A 19,019-nucleotide genomic window follows, 5' to 3' on the forward strand; every position below is an offset into this window, starting at 1 on the left:
GTGCATGAAACATCAGATGCATCGGGCAATTTTCTAGTACTAAAAGTAGGATCCATTGCTACATGATTTAAAACAACCATGTTTCTCGCTTCGTCTCTTTCATGCACCTCTCTTTTTGTTTCCGACTAAAACAGTAGCGTCAATTTTGACAACCAGTTGCACAACGTAAGCAGAGGATATCTACATTTGTTTCAGGATATCCGCTGTTGTTTGCACAGAATCGTTATTTCTAAAAAATAATTTTATCATTTCCAACTTTCTTTCTACGGACTACCATTTCAATTCTACTACAAATTTACAATTGCTTTGACACTCTTGTAACGTTCTTAAGAATTCACGGTAGACTATTGTGAATCAAAAACATGGTCCCTCTTTTGTTTTGGACGAAAAATTAATATTTTTCTGGGCAAAAAATTAACAACATAACTACTAAACACCTACCTTTTAAATGTGTCAGATACTTAGTTGTCGCAACACCCCTCATCCCTATTGAAAATCAAGGGATTGCTCTCCTCCGTTTGTGGGTTCAAGTTACGGGGATGGAAAAAGCTTAAATGTTGTTGCCTCCCGAACCAGACGGGTCCAAGCGATTTCTCACATTTTCATTTTGAAGTCGGAAAATCGAGGTGATAAATTTTCGTTGGACCATCCTGTATATTCATTAGGTCAAACGAGAAATGTTCCAATATATGCCAGGACAATCGATAAATTGAAAATAAGCGTTTTGCAATTCAGTTTATTATTCTAGGTTCGCTTGTTGATACAGCTTCTCCATGCGGAATTATTTGGAAGATTATTATTATTTTTTTTCCATTTCTAAAATATTCACGAGTCTCCGAGGAAGAGACTAATGCGAGACTCGCGACGGAATCGAGAAAATTCTCATTACTTCAATGAAATATCGAATCGTCTCGTTTTCGAGGCTAGAAGAGAATATAATGAAACTTTCGAAAACAATACTCTCATGGGCTTTACTATTCTTTTGAAACCCTTGTAGGGTAGGAGTATTATAACGCGCGTTCAAAAAAATTTGTTATCAGGTAGGCTATGAAATTCTGTGCTTGAAGTAACGCTTTCTTAATAGATGTAACATTTTCTGGTTATCTTTCAAATTTGATAAAACTATCAAGCGAGCGTTTCAGATTTTGCGAGAAATAGCTAAGGTCGTAAACTTTCTGAAACCCATGGTTGAATTTTCAAAATAATGGAGTATTTCATTTTCTGATTAATAATAATTTATATGAAAATTTGTTTTTTTAGCAGCCTCAACTTTCAATTCAATCAGGAGTGAAGTACATAGTAGTCAAAATTAATTCACAAGTTTTATGAAAAATAATGTTAAAATACCCTTCTCCAAATCATTCCAAGAACTCCTTGGAAGCTTCCATTTTTCGCAATAGCATTGCCCTGTGTTCGCTCTGGTGGGTCGATATAACGATACCTAAAAAACCATTTTATTGAAAAATACAGTTCTCTTTCATTATCCTTGTAAAACATTGTATTATTTTAATTTTTTGTCTGTTTTTGTTGGTTTTTGTTTTTCTAGTTTTTGCCACAAGAGACCGCACATCAGTCGGACTGTTATGTCAGACCAACACGCTTCGCAATCTGTATTACTATATTTTTCATTATTTCTTCAATTTGTACTCCAATTTAATTATATTTTTTCAGTACATGATTGCTTATATTTTACTCAAAAGCTATTTCAGTTTATTCAAATTATAGGTCTTACAAAAACTTTAAATGAATAAATATGAAGTATTTTTATGGGCATTCAGAATTCAGTAACAGGAAATGCAATAAAGCATCGTAAACCTAAAAATTTTATGTAACCTGGTACATATATTTAATTTTACTAATCGGTAGAGCTCTTTTTTCTGATTTCAAATATATCTATATACTTTATTGGGGTTATCTCTGTTAGTTTTCGAAAAACATATATTTTTCGGCTACATCTAAGGCAGCAGGACATTCTTATTCTTTTATCCTATTTTGACCTATATTGTGTTGTTATTCCATCACGTAAAAATGTTTGAACCGTTTTAGGAATTCATTTTTTTTTCAAATATTCTCCATACTTTGTAGAAGGTTTTAACGGAAGAAAAATTCGCAAAAGTTGGCTGGGAACCAGCAAAAGAGAAAAATGAACGAAATTTGAATTTCAGGTGCAAGCGTATGTTGAGAGGTCACGAGAACAAGTGAAAGGATATGAGCTAGTTCAATAATCAAAGTAGAGTGGCCTGAACCACGACGCGCCAAACGTTGGTTAGGTGGTTTTGCTTAGTTTCTATAAAACCTGACACAATTCTTTCTACCCCAGAATATATCATTTTCAATCATTAATTTTCAAATTATAACTAAAAAGTAATGCAAATGTCAAACAAAACAATTTAATTGATTTATTATCCATGGCTACTATCGTGGTGTTCTACAGCTGCCTTAGAATTAGACGAAAAAATCTATATTTTTCGAAAATTGACAGGGATAACCTCAAAAAAGTATATATTGTTGATGAGCCCAAGAGGGAAATTCGGGATTTACTCGAACGTGTCAGATTAATATGAAGGGAGAAATATCTTGGACCCTGTAGTTCCTCTACCAAAAATTAGGCCTGTATATAGAGAGAATCGTCTGCCTGTCAGAATAGTAAAAAAAAACGATCATTGTACATGAGTATGTAAGATATGGTTAAAGGTAAGCTGAAAAGTATACATTCTCGTATTCTGACAATTTAAGCGTGATGAAAATCGGTGGGAGGGCGCCAAACTTGCAAAATAAAAACGTCACGTGTACATTCTAGAGCGTGGTAGCTTTTTTTCTTATTTCGACGCTAATGATTCAAGAATAACGGGCAAAAAAGCCGAAACGATAAAAATTGACCATATAGGTTGCAAAAATCAGTTTTTTTGAATTATCCCCTCTCCTGGACTTCAAATTGTTTTCGTTATCTTTATAAAAGTTGTAGAGCATAATATTTTCTACAAATTTTGTCCGAAGCAATTTTTTCTATGTTCAAACGTTTTTGAGATATATGGCGATGAATGTACATTAGACTGGGTTTCTAAATTGACCTTGACCTTTCGCATGTGTGGCTAAGCTCCTCGCCCTTATCGCTCTCTAACTCAAAAATTAAGAGTATGTAAAATTGCTTCAGACAAAAGTTGTATATAGAATTTTATTATATACAACTTTCATAAATGAATACAGAAACGATTAGAGCATCTAAAAAAATACCTTTTTATAATCTTCAAACTGTCAGATCAAGAAAATCCCACCTGATTAGTGTCAGATTAATGGGTCAACTTGTCTCCAATAACGAGAATAACCATCTGCATTTTCAAAGGATCACTATGACCTTGAGTCACGTCCGAATTGTCAGTCTCTTGAAAAGTAGCTTCTTTTGGGTCCAATCAACATATCCTCTAAAAATCTAACACGCTCGAAATTTTTTTTTATCATTTTCAACTCTTCCGTACTGCCGGCCCCACCACGCAAACTGTCAGATTAACATGAATTTATTTAACCTAACACGCTCGAGTATGTACACCTGACGATTTGTTTTTACAACTTCGAGAACCTGCAGACGCTTTCCCCACCGCTGAAAGTGCATACATCATAGAACCTTTTTTTCCTTCTACCACCTAGTCTTTAGAATCCACTCGGTCTCCACGATGCTCGACTAAATCTCGATTTAGCATCGTTGGCTCCCTAACTAATATATTTGAAATCAGTAGAAGGAGCTCTACCGATTTTGGAAAATAAAATACAGGCTGTCCCAGGTTATATAAAAATTTTAACTTTACGATGCATTTCTTAATACTGAATTCTAAATGCTCATCAAAAAACACTTATTTCATATTTGCCCATTTTTGTAAGACCAATAATTGACTGAGACAAAAATTTATTGAAATATTAATAATCGCCCTGTACATTTTATTTATTTTTTCATGTTAATTTCACGAGACAAAATGAATGCCACTTGAGAACTTATTTTTGATTCAATTTGAGTTTTAAGCGGATATTTCGGACACAAAATAGTTCAACCCATTTTCAATTCCTGAAAATGTAAAATGGTTCAATTGAATAATCATGATAAGGCACTTTCTTCAATATTAATTATTGTGTTATTAAACCAGGCAGAAAATTCTCAAGAAGTAACAATTCGTAACCCTTAATTTTTGAATCGTGATTCACTGGACTCTAATATATGACTACTAGTATCATCAACACTCAGCAAAAAAGTCCAAAGTCCACTTATTATTATCGCTGATTTGAGGATTCATGCTCATATTTTTGTTAATGATGTTAATTACTCACCAAAAATTCAATTTGCTTGCCAGCAGAGAAAGAATGCGATCATCCCTTCCTCCTACAACCTTCAGTGTGGTATTAGTGTATCTCACGAAAAACCAAGGGGGTTTCTGAAAACAGAAATATAAATATTTCTTTGAATCAATGCAACTATGGTTAATCCTATTTATTTCTCTTTTCAAAACAGTTTCAGATGGAATCACTGGGATCACAAGCACAGGATGCACCAACCAAAATTACATGACCAGGTTTCAGTTCTTTTCTGATATTTTACATCCCTTTTACTTCAAGACAGTACAGGACGCGATGGAAACATCAGGATGATATTGAACAGAGGAGTACCAGTCCTTCATTTTCAAAACCTGACTCTATAATTTATATTTATCGATACAAAAATGAAAGTGTAAATAGTCAAAGACAAACGTTACCACTCGAGTGATTCCCACGAAACCAACGAGGCGAGACTTTACCTCTCGTCTCGTCTGGTCTCGCCAATAAGACATGAAGTATCGTCTCGAGTATCGTCTGGTGGAATTTAGTCTCGTCTCGTCTCGAGTCTCGTGGTTCAGTTTATTGCCTCAGAAGTCCAAGTGTGCCAGATCAATCGTTGGGACCGACCATTAGAGGAGCCGTTTAGAGTTCATAGGTAAGACAGCACTCCGTACTATGATATTGGAACCTCAGCTTCCACCTTTTTCCATTCTTTTCGTGTTCCATTTTAGCTGTTACCATGATTCTCTGCTGGTGTGAAAACCTGGGGGGAGTTGGAAGCACTCAAGGATGAACCATTGCATTCCTTTTTCGTCCTGACCGAAACCTACCCCTGCTGAGTTCCGATTTCATTATCCGCTTAGTGTAAAAGTGTAAGTCTTGGTTCTGTCAGGCGAACGAATCAGTAACAGGTGCGTTTTGAAATCGGATCTCCTATTTTCTTTCCGTTCAGTTCTCCCCGTGAAATCACCACCTTCTCAATGCTATTTGTATATCACTCCGAGAAAAACCCTTTTATCTACTCCTATTAATTTATATATTCATTATTCAAATGCTTTTGAGCAATTAATAGTATTTGTAAACAAACAAAGTGAGTTATAATAACTCACTTCTATAACTCACTATAATAAATCGGAAAAGATTCTTGGAATTATTTACGAACCGGCTCTGTGCTTTTTCTACAAGCCGGTTGGCCGAAAGGGAACAGTCCATTATTGATATTGAGGGGAGGAATGTCACTTTTGAATAATTTTGACGTTTTCAAATTAAGTTGATACCTAATTATTGTGGATATTTTGCTCGAAAGAATTAATTCAGATAATGAAGATGAAGTATTATGTACACCTCCAGAAGTAAGACGAGCTGCTAATATTAGCATACAGAATTTATCGCCCGAAAATTTAAACTAAGATTTTTACGTTAATGAACTATTCTCGTTCCTTCCAGAAATTTCAAATGGAGACCAATCTCGGTTTAAGGAACTGAATCAAAACAATGTGATTTTAGAGCGACGTTTCGGCGTTATATTTCGCCTTCCTCAGGCTACAAAGAAATTTTTATAGTACTGTTATAGGTCACTATTGAGATTTGTCAATAAAGTTCTTTCTCTGTACTTGTATCTTAGTATTTATTGTTAAAGTCGTAGATAAAGTATAGTATTCAACTTGCGGTAATGGTCATAACTCACTTGATGAATTACAGCACTCGCCTGCGGCTCGCGCTGCAAACTTCATCTGCGTGAGTTATGACCTACATTACCGCTCGTTAAATAATATACTATTATGACTGTTTCCATTTCATCTATTACTGCACTGTGATTTTCACTTGACTGATTTTATTTTATATCATTTCATATATATTGTGTTCCTTATTGCCAAAACAACGAATAAATTTTGTGAACTCGGATTTTGACTTTCAATCTCTAACACCCTATAGATAACAAGGAACCTTGTCTCCGACTCGAAGCCACCAGGGTAGGATTGCTATTTTCCCTAAAGAATTGCTGGTGCTCGAAACATTCAAGGAAAAGTCGAGAAGTATAAAAAAAAATTAGTGAACGAAAAAAGTCACAGGAAATATATCACCCTGTAGAATCGCTCTCGAAATTGTCATGTTACTTGATGCAAACTTGAAATTGTATGTAATATCTACGCGGATTTTTTATTGAATGCAGATGCATTGAAAAAAAAATTGTTGAACCGAAATACTCACGTGGATAACTGGGACTTTGAAAATCTTTTTTTTGAAATCCGTATATATTTTTCCAGTAGTGAGAGGAAATGTCGGATGATGAAATAATCCAAAACCGTCCTTCCACCAATTGACCATATCCAAATGATGCTTTTTATAGGCAGTGGCTTTATTAGAAAGTATTCTGTAACTGATTGAAAAGTCTGGATTTCATATGAAACTCCTCGAAATCATTCAGAATACGTACGTGCCATTCTTCGAGTTCCATATAACAATAGCTTTCATGGATTCATGAAGATTTCGAAGAAAAAATTTCTTAGGGTACTGAGTTCCCCAATAAAAAAAATATATCATGTTTCTCCTCATCGTATTTCTATCATAAATCTGAAATAGTGAACGATACTGCATTTTTGTTGTAAACAAAAGAAGAAAATATTTACATTACCTCGAGAAGAATATGTTCATACATATTGAAATTACAGAAGAAGAGGCTGAATGTTTCTAGATAATTTTTGACTTGGTTAGAAAGGAACTGAAAATACTTCAGAAAAAGTAGGTAGACAAACATATGAATTAATACCTTGTTATTTACCTTCTCTTGTTCTTCTACAATGGTTAAATTGAATGATATCACGCTCACATCTTTGCTCATGAATGTTTGGATCAGATGAAAGTGAAAGTCAAGGCCTGCGAGAAGACCCGAGTTAGCATTAAACATAACATAACGCCATAGAACCGTTGGAAAGCGTTAGGATGAATTTGGCGATGCCGTCCACATTGGATCCAACGTATATCTCTATATTCATATGTGTGTTCGTTGGCGTTTGAACATTAGTATGGACGATGAATATGGTATATCACTTTTTAAAAAGGTCTCAAAAAATTCAAAATTACATTTTATCACACCAATGCGTTATACATTTTGCCCTCGGAAGAATGGATAAACGGAAACCATAAACTGAGGTTATCAAGGTGAACTCATATCAAAAGGTTGTAATTGGCAGAAAGCCAACATTTAGTTCAATTATTGTTGATCTAATCAACAGACTGGTTTCAAATTATGTAGGGGTGTCGCTCTTTATGATCACCTTCGTTCAGCACTTTTAAAATTGAAGAAATCAGTACCGGCGTAGAAGAACGTCTTTGACCTTTTCTAAATACGCATTAATATCAGATCATCGTGTTGGTACATTGCCACTATAAATTTTTTTCGTTCTTATAAATATAGAGAATAAACTTTACATATAAAATCCAAAAACTTGGCTTGGCATACAATGTGAGTTAAATATTTTCATTTGATTTTTTTAATAGGCTTTATTGATATTTCACTCTGTGTATGTTGTGAAATATCGCTTATTACTGTTTCCTGCATTTATTCAGCTGAAAGATAAGGTACCTACCTACATAAAAAATTCATCACTTTTTCAAACCCCAAATGTCTTGAATTAAATCAATCCTCAATATATACAGGGTGCGTCTTTGATTCGTACCATCTTTTCTAATTCAGCAGATATAGCCATCATAGATTAACTGTTCATTTAATCTATGATAGTCATTTACATTTTTCAGGGAAAAATAAAAGACATAATTTTCCTCAAAATTCCATCCGAATTAGTGTCATAATTCAAAATAATTTATAGTTGAGGAAAATCCACAATCAAGGAGTAAAGTTGAATTTATTTTCTATATTTATAAAAACGAAAAAAATTTATAGTGGCAATGTACCTACACGATGAAATTAATGCGTATTTAGAAAAAGTCAAAGACTTTCTCCTACGCCGGTACTAATTCCTTCAATTTCAAAAGTGCTGAACGAAGGTGATCATAAAGAGCGACACCCCTACATAATTTGAAACCAGTTTGTTGATAAGATCAACAATAATTGAACTAAATGTTGGCTTTCTGACAATTGCAACCTTTTGATATGAGTTCACCTTGATAACCTCGGTTTATGGTTTCCGTTTGTATCATTCTTCCCGGGACACCCTCTTCAAGAAATTAGATGAATAAAACCATATCTACATCAAGATGCCATCAAATGTTTCGACCATGAAAAAATAATCCTCAAAAGAGCTGGATGCACAATCTGTATTTCTTCCGCGGTTTCATCAGTACTTACTTACCTAAAACTGTATCGTATCCAATGGCAACTTGATTTGCGGGATAACTCCTCACAGTGTCGACAACGGCAGCTATCAAATCACCACCATTTCTAAGTTTGATACCAGAAATTAAATCTGAAACATATAAGCCTTCATTAACAGCCGTTTTCAATAAACCTATCTATCCATCGTTTCGCATACTGAAGATTGGAAACCATTCTGAAATATATTTACAGATAGATCATAGAAACGAAATCAGAAGGTTTTTCTATCTTCAGTAACTTAAACAATGGATAGATAGGTTTAAAGAAAACGGCCGTAATTTCACATAATATGATGTATAGTATAGTGTAGGTGTACATTGGATAAGTGAAGGTTGGTACATCTACATCTACATCTACAAGGTTGGAATAAAGGAGCTTCCATAAGGGAGATTTTGCGCTAAATGCAACTACCAGAAAAGAAGAATATACATATCTGGTATCTGACAGCAAAGCTGCCCCACTAGCGCTTAGCGCTTGATTCCCGGTAAGTTCGGTCTAAGTTAGTATGAGAGTGCAAGATGTCCCTCAACACAATTCGAGCAAATAATTAGGTCATCCTTCTGTTGATACCTGTACATTCCGGAGTAAGGTAAGGAAATGGCGGATCATCTGGCTAGAGAGGAGAACTGTCTTCATTGAGGGCCATTATGCAGTATCACAACTAGGAACAAAAGAAGAAGGTTGTTTTCTTGCATCAATGGAGAAGCCGTGTTATTCCTCTTCTCTTCGACGACTTTACCAAAAAGGTTCCCCCACTCAGTAAATTAGAACTGGGAAAACAAAAAAGGTTCTTGTGGTCGCTTTGGTCAAGAAGCCACAGGTACAGCTGAACACCTGTTTCGCGATTGAGAGGCTATGTCCCAGTCGCTGGAGCAAAACATCATATCTCACTCGCGTTATCGGCGAGCAAAAACTCACTTACGAAGAGTTTCTCACCGTCTTCATTCAGGTTGAGGCAATACTCAACTCTCGTCCTCTGTATCTCCCACCGTCTGACTCTTCTGATCTTGAGACTCTCACACCAGGGCATTTTTTGGTTTTCCGCTCCCTCACCTGATAACGATGTCAGTTCCGTGTCTGTAAACCGTCTGTCTCGTTTGCAACAATGTTAGCAGAACTTCTGAAAGCGTTGGCGTCAGGAGTACTTGCATACCTTGCAGCAACGTAACAGGTGATTGCATCCATCTACTCCCATCCTTCCAGGTACCGTTGTCATCATGCGAGATGATAATCTTCCTCCTCTGAAGTGGTCTATCGGCCGCATCTCATCTCTTTCCTCCACTCGAGTGGCTGATGTTGATACTACTTCTGGGAAAACTCTACGACCAGTCGTTAAATTCATCTGTTCACTCCTTTCGATTCATCCTACTGAAGGATACTTCAGGGCGGGAGGCATGTCTGATCGTGTTGCCTTACTCGGGTTTGTCAGGCGTTTTTTGTCCTAGTCGCTAGAGGCATCTTGCGAGCAGGAAAAAGAACTTTTCGTCTGTCAATCATCACAACAATAACAATTTCATCGTCAGTGATTTTTCTCGAAAAACTGAAGTTCTCCTCTGAGATATCACCGCATTTATCGCACTATTTGTCATCACTATTGAAATAAAATCTATTAGTTAAACCTGAGTGATATTGAGTGAAGTGCCTTATGTCTTCTATATCAGCGAGATAATAACCACGAAGCCGGTACGGAAGGAAGGTTGGTTCCCTGTTTCCCTTCCCTTCGGAACCCCCTTTCTAAGTACTACCAGATCAGTGGAGAATCGCCAGATTTCTTCTTGAGCCCGTTGGGTAAGTAATTGCATTTTCACCTGTTAAGTTGCTCAATATCCATAATGATAATCATCTGAAATTGGACGCGAACCCTTTGTGACCAATTAGCATCTTCCGATCTTCCCATTGAACAAGTGATGAATTTAGCACTATCGGCACAGGCCTTAGGTTGCACAATACATTTAATCGCGTAGGATGAACCATTTTCGAAGAAAATTTTGAGAGTACAGAGTTTCTCAACATCTCGAGAACTATAAGACTTAGAGAAATAAATCTTCAAGGGCCTCAGATTTCTTTTTTCGAAATAATTAGATATCAGGAAGCAAATCATATAGATATCTTCATTCGTTCTAGAGCTACACGGCGTCCAAAACATATGTTTCAGTAATTTTAATATTTTATGACTTTTATATGAAACTGGTAACGAATCATAGAAATTTATATTACGATTTCAGATATAAGGAAAAGTCGGTGTTTTTTAATCGTAGGTACACCCTTCTGCAATGCTGTCGTTCAGACCGTTCAGACGCATATTTGACGAAGAGCATTCCTTTACCGGTCAGGGGCGGATGGGACCACCGGGAAACCGGGAAAATTCCCGGTGGGCCGGTCGATTGTTGGGCCAGAGGGCTGGTCAGTTCGTACCATTTTTTTGTCTTCGGCGGAACATATATTACGTCGATATTTTTATTTTTTACAAATATTGAAAAACAATTCAAAATGAATGTTGGGAAAACTACCAATGAATATATGTTTCAATAAGTTTTGGAAATAATATTGATAAAATTAAATTTTTCCTGAACAACTGTCATAAACAGGGTGGCTTGAAACCTAATGAAATACAGAAGTTGCAAAAAACTCTACAAGTGATTGTATGATTATTATGCTGAACTTGCCTTATACGAATATTTTAAGTTGCCAGTCCATGGGACACGGGGTGTGAAAGTAAAGTTTAGTTATGTGATATTAAACCTCTGTTTTTAATATCACACTACCAAACTTTACTTTATTTAATATCATTTGACAGAAGCTTGCTTGCTATAGGAAAAACAAAATCTATGTCGGCCAACTTAGTATTTGCAATTCAATTATGTAAAACGAAAATCTCCTGAAAAGGTTGAGGTTATTGAGAAAATATATATTTTCTGACAGGAAAGGTCTCTTCTTTGAGATCTATAGAGTTATATAAGTATTCTTATTTCTCAACAAGAAACTCCTACAACTCAATTTTCTTGTTTCTACTGTCAAAATTATCATTATTATAAATTTTTGTGTTTTCCACATCACGAAACTAGCAACATAAGGCGTGTTTAGCTTAATCGCCCTTTAATTAGTTGCAGTATCAATAGTTTATAGATTTTATTCAAGTTTTGAATAATATGTATAGGTGTTTCTTCAAAATTTATATAGGTACAGTGGGTGTCTTACGTAAATGGGTCACTGGATTGCTCCTTATTCGTTTAGCAAAATCTTGAAGTGAATAATTAATATGATGATATTTCAAGGTATATAAAAAACTATCTAACATAATCATGGAAAGGTATTATGGTAAAAAACTAAAAAACCATTTTTCAAATTAGTAAAAATTCTTCAGTGTCGACTGGCTTAGAAATTAATGGTACAGGGATACTATTTCTAACCTTTTTTTTTTCATTTAAGATTCCACCAATTTCATTCAAAATTACCCTGAGGAAATTTGAAATCGAAATTCGGAAACTATGCATCCATGTTGTGTATGGTTCAAAAAATACTTTATGTCAAATGTGAGAAAATTTGAAAATTTTCATTTTTTCAACCATACCTATAGACAACATGGATAGATTTTCCGTTGATTCTATTTACTCAGAGTTGTTTTGAAGAAAATGGATTGAAATAAATATAAAACTAACATAATGCAGATTGTAAAGGAGTTGTTAATTTAAGGGTCGATTTATAGTTGAAAAACAGTGGGTCTTTCATATAATTTTTTTTTTTTGAGCAGCCCATGTTTATATACAGCTTCCTGAAGAAAGCATATGAAAAAAATGTTTGATTTTTTTCTTAGAAACTGGAAGACAGACAAAAATCAAATTGAGTAGTTGTTCTATATAGACAATAAAAATTTTTTTGGTGTTTCCTTATAATGCCTGCATGCTATCCGCCACCTAGGTGAAAACTTTCACTTAAAGCAGGAAATCAAAGATTAATTTCTTGAAAGAATTATATGAATAAGGAAAAAAAATTCTCGCGAAACGATTTTGGAGGTGTTTTTTAATATCCCTTGCAATTATATGGGAACAATTTTTTCATCGCCTTTTCGTTCCCACAAAATGTCTGCTCAATTTTTTGACAGTTTTCTGAATTGTAAAAAAAAATTGAAAATTGCTTTTAAGGTTCCATTTTTAGGGGCTGCTCATCAAAATGTCTTTTTCATGGCAACTCATGCTAGCTACTCCCCTGAACCCCCACCTTAAAAGTACCTTTTTCGTTCTTGAAGTGGGCCGGTCTGAAAGAAAATTCCCGGGCCGGTTCGAGGTAGCCCATCCGCCCCTGTTACCGGTTTTTGAAAAATGTCACCCGTTTCATAGATATTTAGTTTTTCGACATATCATTCTTGAGATAAGACACCTTATATTTAGATATATACATATCCACTTCTTTCAATTAGAATTCCTGCGAAACAGGAACCTTTTATTTGTTTTAGTGATTGGTGGTTTTTAAAATGATCGAAAACATTCCTATTTCGTAGGATTGTGGATTATGTTAAATACCACAAAGTATGATGCCTTGTTTCCAAGTTTTTCTGTAGGCATAATATTTCACTAAAATTCCCTTTCAGTTGTTTTTCGAAAAAAGAACTCGAAAACATGCATCTTCAAAAGTTAACTACTGTGCATCGAATTCAAGACACCCTACATATATACATACATAGGTACATATTTCTTATAAAGGGACGAACAGCGGCTTATGAATATGAAACGTGATTTTTACCTTGCTTTTCATATTTGGGGATTTGATATGCTTGTACCAAATATATTAATCCGAAACATGAAAATACTCGGATGAACATTGTTTCTTTTCTAACACGCGGAAACTTCCAACTGAATAGTTCCTCATCGAAAAATTATGTTGTGTTCTTGAACTTTCATGCTATGTATAATTTTGATTGAATCCTACCTACACGATGGAAGTTTTCATACTGACACGTTATGATTGATAGTAATTGCTTTCCTTTCACATTTAATCATCTTTAGTAGAATAACTTAAACGAAAATCGAATTAAATTCGTTTCAGTCAAATTCTGTTATATTTATATACTCTACCTCCTTCTTTTTCTTCTCAAACGTGCAAAGGCAACCTTTTATTACCGAAATTTATTCAATGCAAAGAAAATTGAAAGCGTATGGAAATATCTAATATACCTATAGATAAATGAGCTTGCAAAATTGAGCATCGTAATGTTGCTGTGGATTATAAATATTTAATTCATAAATCAACGCCAGTACTAAAGGATTAACAGTTTTTGTGTACCTACTTAAAAGGCGATTCAAAACGAAATAAAGGGGAAATCTAGAAACTTGAGATGCTAACTAAACTTAATTACATGATGTCAAACTTGCCTCTACAATGAATGTTGATAGTTTACGAGATATAGATAAGTGTGGAAGTTTTTTCACAACAAAAGAATAAAAGTTTTCATAAAGTGATAACCGAAAAAGGCGAAAACTATTATTTAACCGAAATCGTAATAAAAAAAAACAAAGTCATCTGGGCCAACAGAATTAAAAATTCCGGTAAACGAATTATTGGTTTGAAAATGCTGCTGCAAAAAAATTACAGCTCCTTCAACACAAGGGAAAGCAATATTTTCAGTGGTTGTCATCTAAATCGATACATTTTTGATGCAGAAAAAAATAAAAACAGAAATATCTTTTTTTTAGGGAATTGGCGAAGTTTTACTTATTGCCATTATCAACAAGTCTCACCAACAAAGTTTTTTGATACGAGGTATAGTTCAGCGCCCGGAAATCGTAATGAAACATCCACCTACCCCTGTTCCAGAACTTTCACCGAGTTCTTTTCATTTATGTATATTAATTCATTTATAATTATCATCAAATTTTCCGACCAAACCAAACACATAGGTACTGCAAAGATTTTTTCTCTACATTATGCAAACATAATGGCCAAAGCCAAAGCCATGGACTATTGTTGGTTTAGCATTGTTATGGAGTATTCATCGAAATCGGGTTTTATTTCTAATTTTTCAAAGGACCCCGCACACTTACTTAGGAAAAGCGGGTCCAGTGAATTTTCCCCATTTTTACATATTATATTTATATCAACCTCAAGAACAATATATCAGATTTTCACGAAGGTCTTACATCCGGTTTGTTCTATAGGGCGTTCCAAAATTGCAGCTACGGAAAAATGAATCTTTAAATTTTGATGATAATTCTTCTAATTTTCAGAATTTCATCATGATGCCTTGGGTTCTGAATAACAAGATATCACAGATATCCAAACACTGCCCACCACGTCAAGTTTCGTTATACAGGCTGTTCCATGAAGCTGTATAAGTAATTGAATGTAACTTTGTTAGTGACTTTGGGACCACCCTGAGTTTTTCAAAATATGATACCATGATGTATGTCCACCTCTGTAGGAAGTTTCATTAATGTACAAAGAACAGTTGCAAAATTATTCAGGTTTAAATTCGGATTTCATACAATTTTTCTTTAAAACTTATCTGTAGTTGAGATTGATGTCAAGGAATATAGGTTTTCATTCATTATAATTATTTTGATAGGTATTGTCGGTCAAAAGGTGTTTCTATTCAGGAATGTACAGGATGGACATAATTCGGTGTCACTAATCTCCTCATTTCGCTATCTCAAAATCTGTTTATATAGAAAAAAACAGTATTATCATTCCAGGTTGTTGTATCTTCGAGCACTCTAAGGATGCATATTTTTTTAAATATTATACTATAAAAGTATGTCGAACTTTGTGAAAAATTTCACTCGTGTATATATATAATTAAAATATTATTATTATTATTATTATTATTATTATTTGACAGATGAGAGTTGAGGCCATGCCTATAAACTCACAAAAAATTTAACATATAAGAAAAAAAGTGCTCGATTATACAATAAGAGATAAATTCCAAAACAAAAATACAAAGTGAGCAGTCCTTCAAAATCATCCACGAAGAAGCCAACCATCGTAGTTGTTCTTGAATGAATTCACAGATGACGACCCAACCACAGATGAAGGCAACGAGTTCCACACACTAAACACCCGATTCGACAAGAAGTGCTGCCTCTGAACCGTCCTGAAGTTCTCTCTTCTCAGTTTTAAACAGTGACCCCGCAAACGGCAATCCGTATTCATCGTAAACAAGCGACGCAAGCTCACACCAAAGAGATCGTGCAAAGCACGGAAAGTTGTTAAAAGGTCACCACGAGTTCTCCGGTCGGCGAACCTAGGCAGGCTCATTATGGATAGTCTTTCATCATAAGAAGGGCGCGAGATTCCGTAGGGAATACGCGTGGCACGACGCTGGAGGTTTTCGAGCAGGGACATATCGCGAGACAGAACCGGACACCACACAGGACCAGCGAACTCGAGGATGGGTCGCACATAAGTTCGGTAAACCAGCGCACATGTACGTGGGTCACACTTGCCAAATGACTTCTGCAGCAGAAACAAGGATCTTTTGGCCCTGCTTACAGTCTGAGAGATGTGCTCAGACCAACTCAAAGTATCCGTCACTATTACACCAAGATCACTATGGCTGCTTGAAACAGGAATGGGGATACCATTAAGTAAGTATTGATATCGCGGATTCCGAGCACCCATGTGAAGAACCACACACTTATCACTGTTGAGCGGCAGCTGCCAGTCCTGGCACCACCTCGAGATAGAGTCAAGATCGTCCTGAATAATGCCGGCACTAGTGGGATTACCAAATAATTTGGTGTCATCTGCAAATTGGGAGATATTCGAGACAACGCAGGAGGGCAAGTCGGATATATACAGCAGAAACAAAAGTGGACCCAAAACAGACCCCTGGGGGACTCCACTCAAAACATCTCTGGGAGAAGAAAAAGAATCCCCAACACGAACCTTAAAAGATCGGTTTGAAAGAAATGCCTCAATCCAAGAAAGCAGGCGCCCACGAATGCCAAAGTGCTCAAGTTTGTATAGGAGGCGTCTGTGGGGCACACGATCGAATGCCCGAGAAAAGTCAAGGTAAATCACATCAACAGGATTACCCCTGTCGAGGGACATCGACCAGGCATCAACACAGTCGAGCAGATTAGTGATCACCGAGCGACCCGGCAGAAAACCATGTTGGCATCGGGGGATAAGGTTATGGCCCAGCGCAAACTGCAGCACCTGTCCATGGATAACTCTTTCGCAAACCTTCGCAACAATTGGTACCAGGCTGATAGGACGGTAGTTAGCGGCACAACGCTTGTTTCCCTTCTTGAAAATAGGTGTCACACGTGCACTTTTCCAGTCAGACGGCAGCGATGAAGTCGCAAATGAGCGGGCAAATATAAGAGAAAGAGGCAGCGAAATGGAGTGGGCACACTCTTTCAGAAGTCTGGATGAGATTCCATCGGAACCAGGTGAGGAGTCAACTTTGAGAGCAGACAAATGGGTCTCCACGATGGATGGAGAGAAAATTACATCACTAAGTTCAGCGGATAAGCGAGGATTAATCATCCTAGGTAGTTGGCCAGTTTCATGCGTGAAAGATGCCGCAAAGGAATCAGCTAAAACGTTAGCAGACTCTTCCGGACCTGAACACAGTTTGTTGTTCTGGTCGTAGACCAATGGAGTATCCACTTTAGAGTTCAAAGTTGATCTGACATATTTAAAAAATTTCTTGCGGTCTTTAGATCTTGCTATTTTAAGTTCGTACTCCCTTTTGGCATTTTTTATTGTGGCTGATAGGTAACTAGAAAATGCTCGGTGAGCATCATAATCCCTTCGTTTTCTGCCACGAACATACCTCCGCCAGATTGACCTCTTATGACGAATCTGCCTGAGGATTTCGGCATTGATCCAAGGTTTAGTTGGAATGAAAGAAACATCCTTCGTGACGGTGCAGCAGTCATACAAACCCAGTAAAGTCTCAGCAAAAGAGTTCCACATCACCTCCACATCAGCAGCAGGTTGCAGCAAACTCACCCAGTCAACTCCTTCGGTCAAACTGACAAGTTTTTCGTAGTCAGTGATCTTGATTGACTTGGTAGCTATATTATTTGCGGAAGGAAATTTAAGTAGTAAAGTTGACCGAATCACAACATGGTCGGATTTCCCGAATGGGGGATGCTGTTCGATGTTGGACACAATGTCGGTATCATTAACGAGAATCAAATCCAGGAGGGAAGGAGACTGTGTACCTCTGAAACGAGTTGGAAAGTCGACCAATTGTGTGAGATCACTATCACGGATCATGTCCGTAAAAACAGCTGATGCACTGTTATAGATTTTTGATGATAAGGGCCAAACTACATCCGGCATGTTAAAATCACCAGCTATGTAGAGGTTCTTCTTTTTAGCTGAAAGACTTGCGAGCAAAGCGGCGAGTGGTCCATCAGAAACAGAGGGACGGGGACGATAGATGCAACCAATCGAGAAACAGCAGGAATTGCCCTTGAAGAGATCAATGAACAAAGAGTCGATTCCTGGAAAATTGGGACTCGAATGCTGGACAGAGAATGAATTGTGGATTTGGCTGGACACATAAATGCACACACCACCGTAGCCCACAGTTGTTATGCTGTCACTTCTGTAAATAGAGTAGCCAGGCAAAGTGACCAAGTCATCCGGAATGTCGGGACGGAGCCAAGATTCAGCCACAAGTACAAAAGTGGGGCGATAGGATGCAACAAAAGCCAGAAGCTCGAGATATTTTGAGGATAAAGACTGGGCATTTGTATAAACGATTGACCACTCGCATGTTTCATCTAATTTTTTGACCGCGCAGTATGATCTGTTTTGGTAATGGTAGGAGTGCCAGAAATATATTTGATGTCAATGCCAGACTCTCCTGCACCTCTTCTGCGTCTGAGCTCTTCGCGCAAGCTGTCGAGCTCTTTAACCTGCAGAGGCGTTTTGTCATCCGAAATGATGATTCTATGATAATCTGGTACACTTTTTATCAGTGCTTTATTCCTAAGAATTTTGTTAACAATCACTGAGTTAGAAAAGGAAACCTTGAGAATTCTTGGACGATCAGTAGTAGATTTACCGATCCTCGCAACTGAAACGCACTGATTATTAGCATCCGGCAACACACAATCGAGTATACTTGAAACTGAAGACAGGTCTTCCTCAGCGCCAGTCTCAGGAACCCCACGGATAAGGATATTATGTGATCTCCGCAGACGGTCAAGTAATTCAGATGGTTGTAGACTAGGGGTGGTCCGGTTGTTAGTTAGAATCCCCTGCTGCAAGGACTCAACCTTCGACAATCTGTGACTCGCAGAATCCACCACAACTTTGAGTGAGTTCTGACTGTCTGTCAAGCGGTCGATCCTGGACGAACAAGAAGCGATATCCAAATCATGCTGACTGATGGAATGTGAGTGCCTAGTTAATGTTTTGTCTA

General features: G+C 36.7%; 2 protein-coding genes across 3 annotated transcripts in view; both read right to left on the bottom strand.

Annotated features, from left to right (window-relative positions):
• LOC123308485 (ionotropic receptor 40a) overlaps nucleotides 1-8,723 on the bottom strand; it is a 25,966-nt gene extending 17,243 nt beyond the window's left edge. For both annotated transcript variants that reach the window (XM_044891149.1, XM_044891148.1), the window contains exons 1-7: nucleotides 8,616-8,723; nucleotides 7,085-7,179; nucleotides 6,938-7,033; nucleotides 6,740-6,876; nucleotides 6,514-6,682; nucleotides 4,318-4,421; nucleotides 1,348-1,441 (exon numbers count right to left, since the gene is read on the bottom strand). In XM_044891149.1, coding sequence (XP_044747084.1) covers nucleotides 1,348-1,441; nucleotides 4,318-4,421; nucleotides 6,514-6,682; nucleotides 6,740-6,876; nucleotides 6,938-7,033; nucleotides 7,085-7,144 — 660 coding nt within the window. In that variant the 5' untranslated portion in view covers nucleotides 7,145-7,179; nucleotides 8,616-8,723. The remainder of the gene's footprint in view (nucleotides 1-1,347; nucleotides 1,442-4,317; nucleotides 4,422-6,513; nucleotides 6,683-6,739; nucleotides 6,877-6,937; nucleotides 7,034-7,084; nucleotides 7,180-8,615) is intronic.
• On the bottom strand, nucleotides 8,608-17,929 carry LOC123306927. Its single transcript, XM_044889129.1, has 3 exons — nucleotides 16,669-17,929; nucleotides 16,078-16,377; nucleotides 8,608-8,729 (listed from the first exon to the last, which is right to left on the bottom strand). The coding sequence occupies exons 1-3, from the start codon at nucleotides 17,927-17,929 to the stop codon at nucleotides 8,608-8,610; spliced, it is 1,683 nt and encodes a 560-aa protein (XP_044745064.1).
• Between the last annotated feature and the right edge of the window lie 1,090 nt (nucleotides 17,930-19,019).

This window comes from Coccinella septempunctata, chromosome 2 (assembly GCF_907165205.1).
Source record: "Coccinella septempunctata chromosome 2, icCocSept1.1, whole genome shotgun sequence".
In the NCBI taxonomy this organism is placed as follows: Eukaryota; Metazoa; Arthropoda; class Insecta; order Coleoptera; family Coccinellidae; genus Coccinella; species Coccinella septempunctata.

What these genes read in the sequence shown, in the direction of transcription:
- LOC123306927 (XM_044889129.1), bottom strand. Translation starts at nt 17,929, where the DNA reads ATGCCGGATGTAGTTTGGCCCTTATCATCAAAAATCTATAACAGTGCA. An exon ending in GTCGATGTCCCTCGACAGGG is followed by an intron (nt 16,378 to 16,668) that starts GTAATCCTGTTG and finishes CCCAATTTGCAG; the next exon opens with ATGACACCAAATTATTTGGT. An exon ending in TCTGCTGCAGAAGTCATTTG is followed by an intron (nt 8,730 to 16,077) that starts GCAAGTGTGACC and finishes TATATGTTTCAG; the next exon opens with ATTTAATTTCTGGTATCAAA.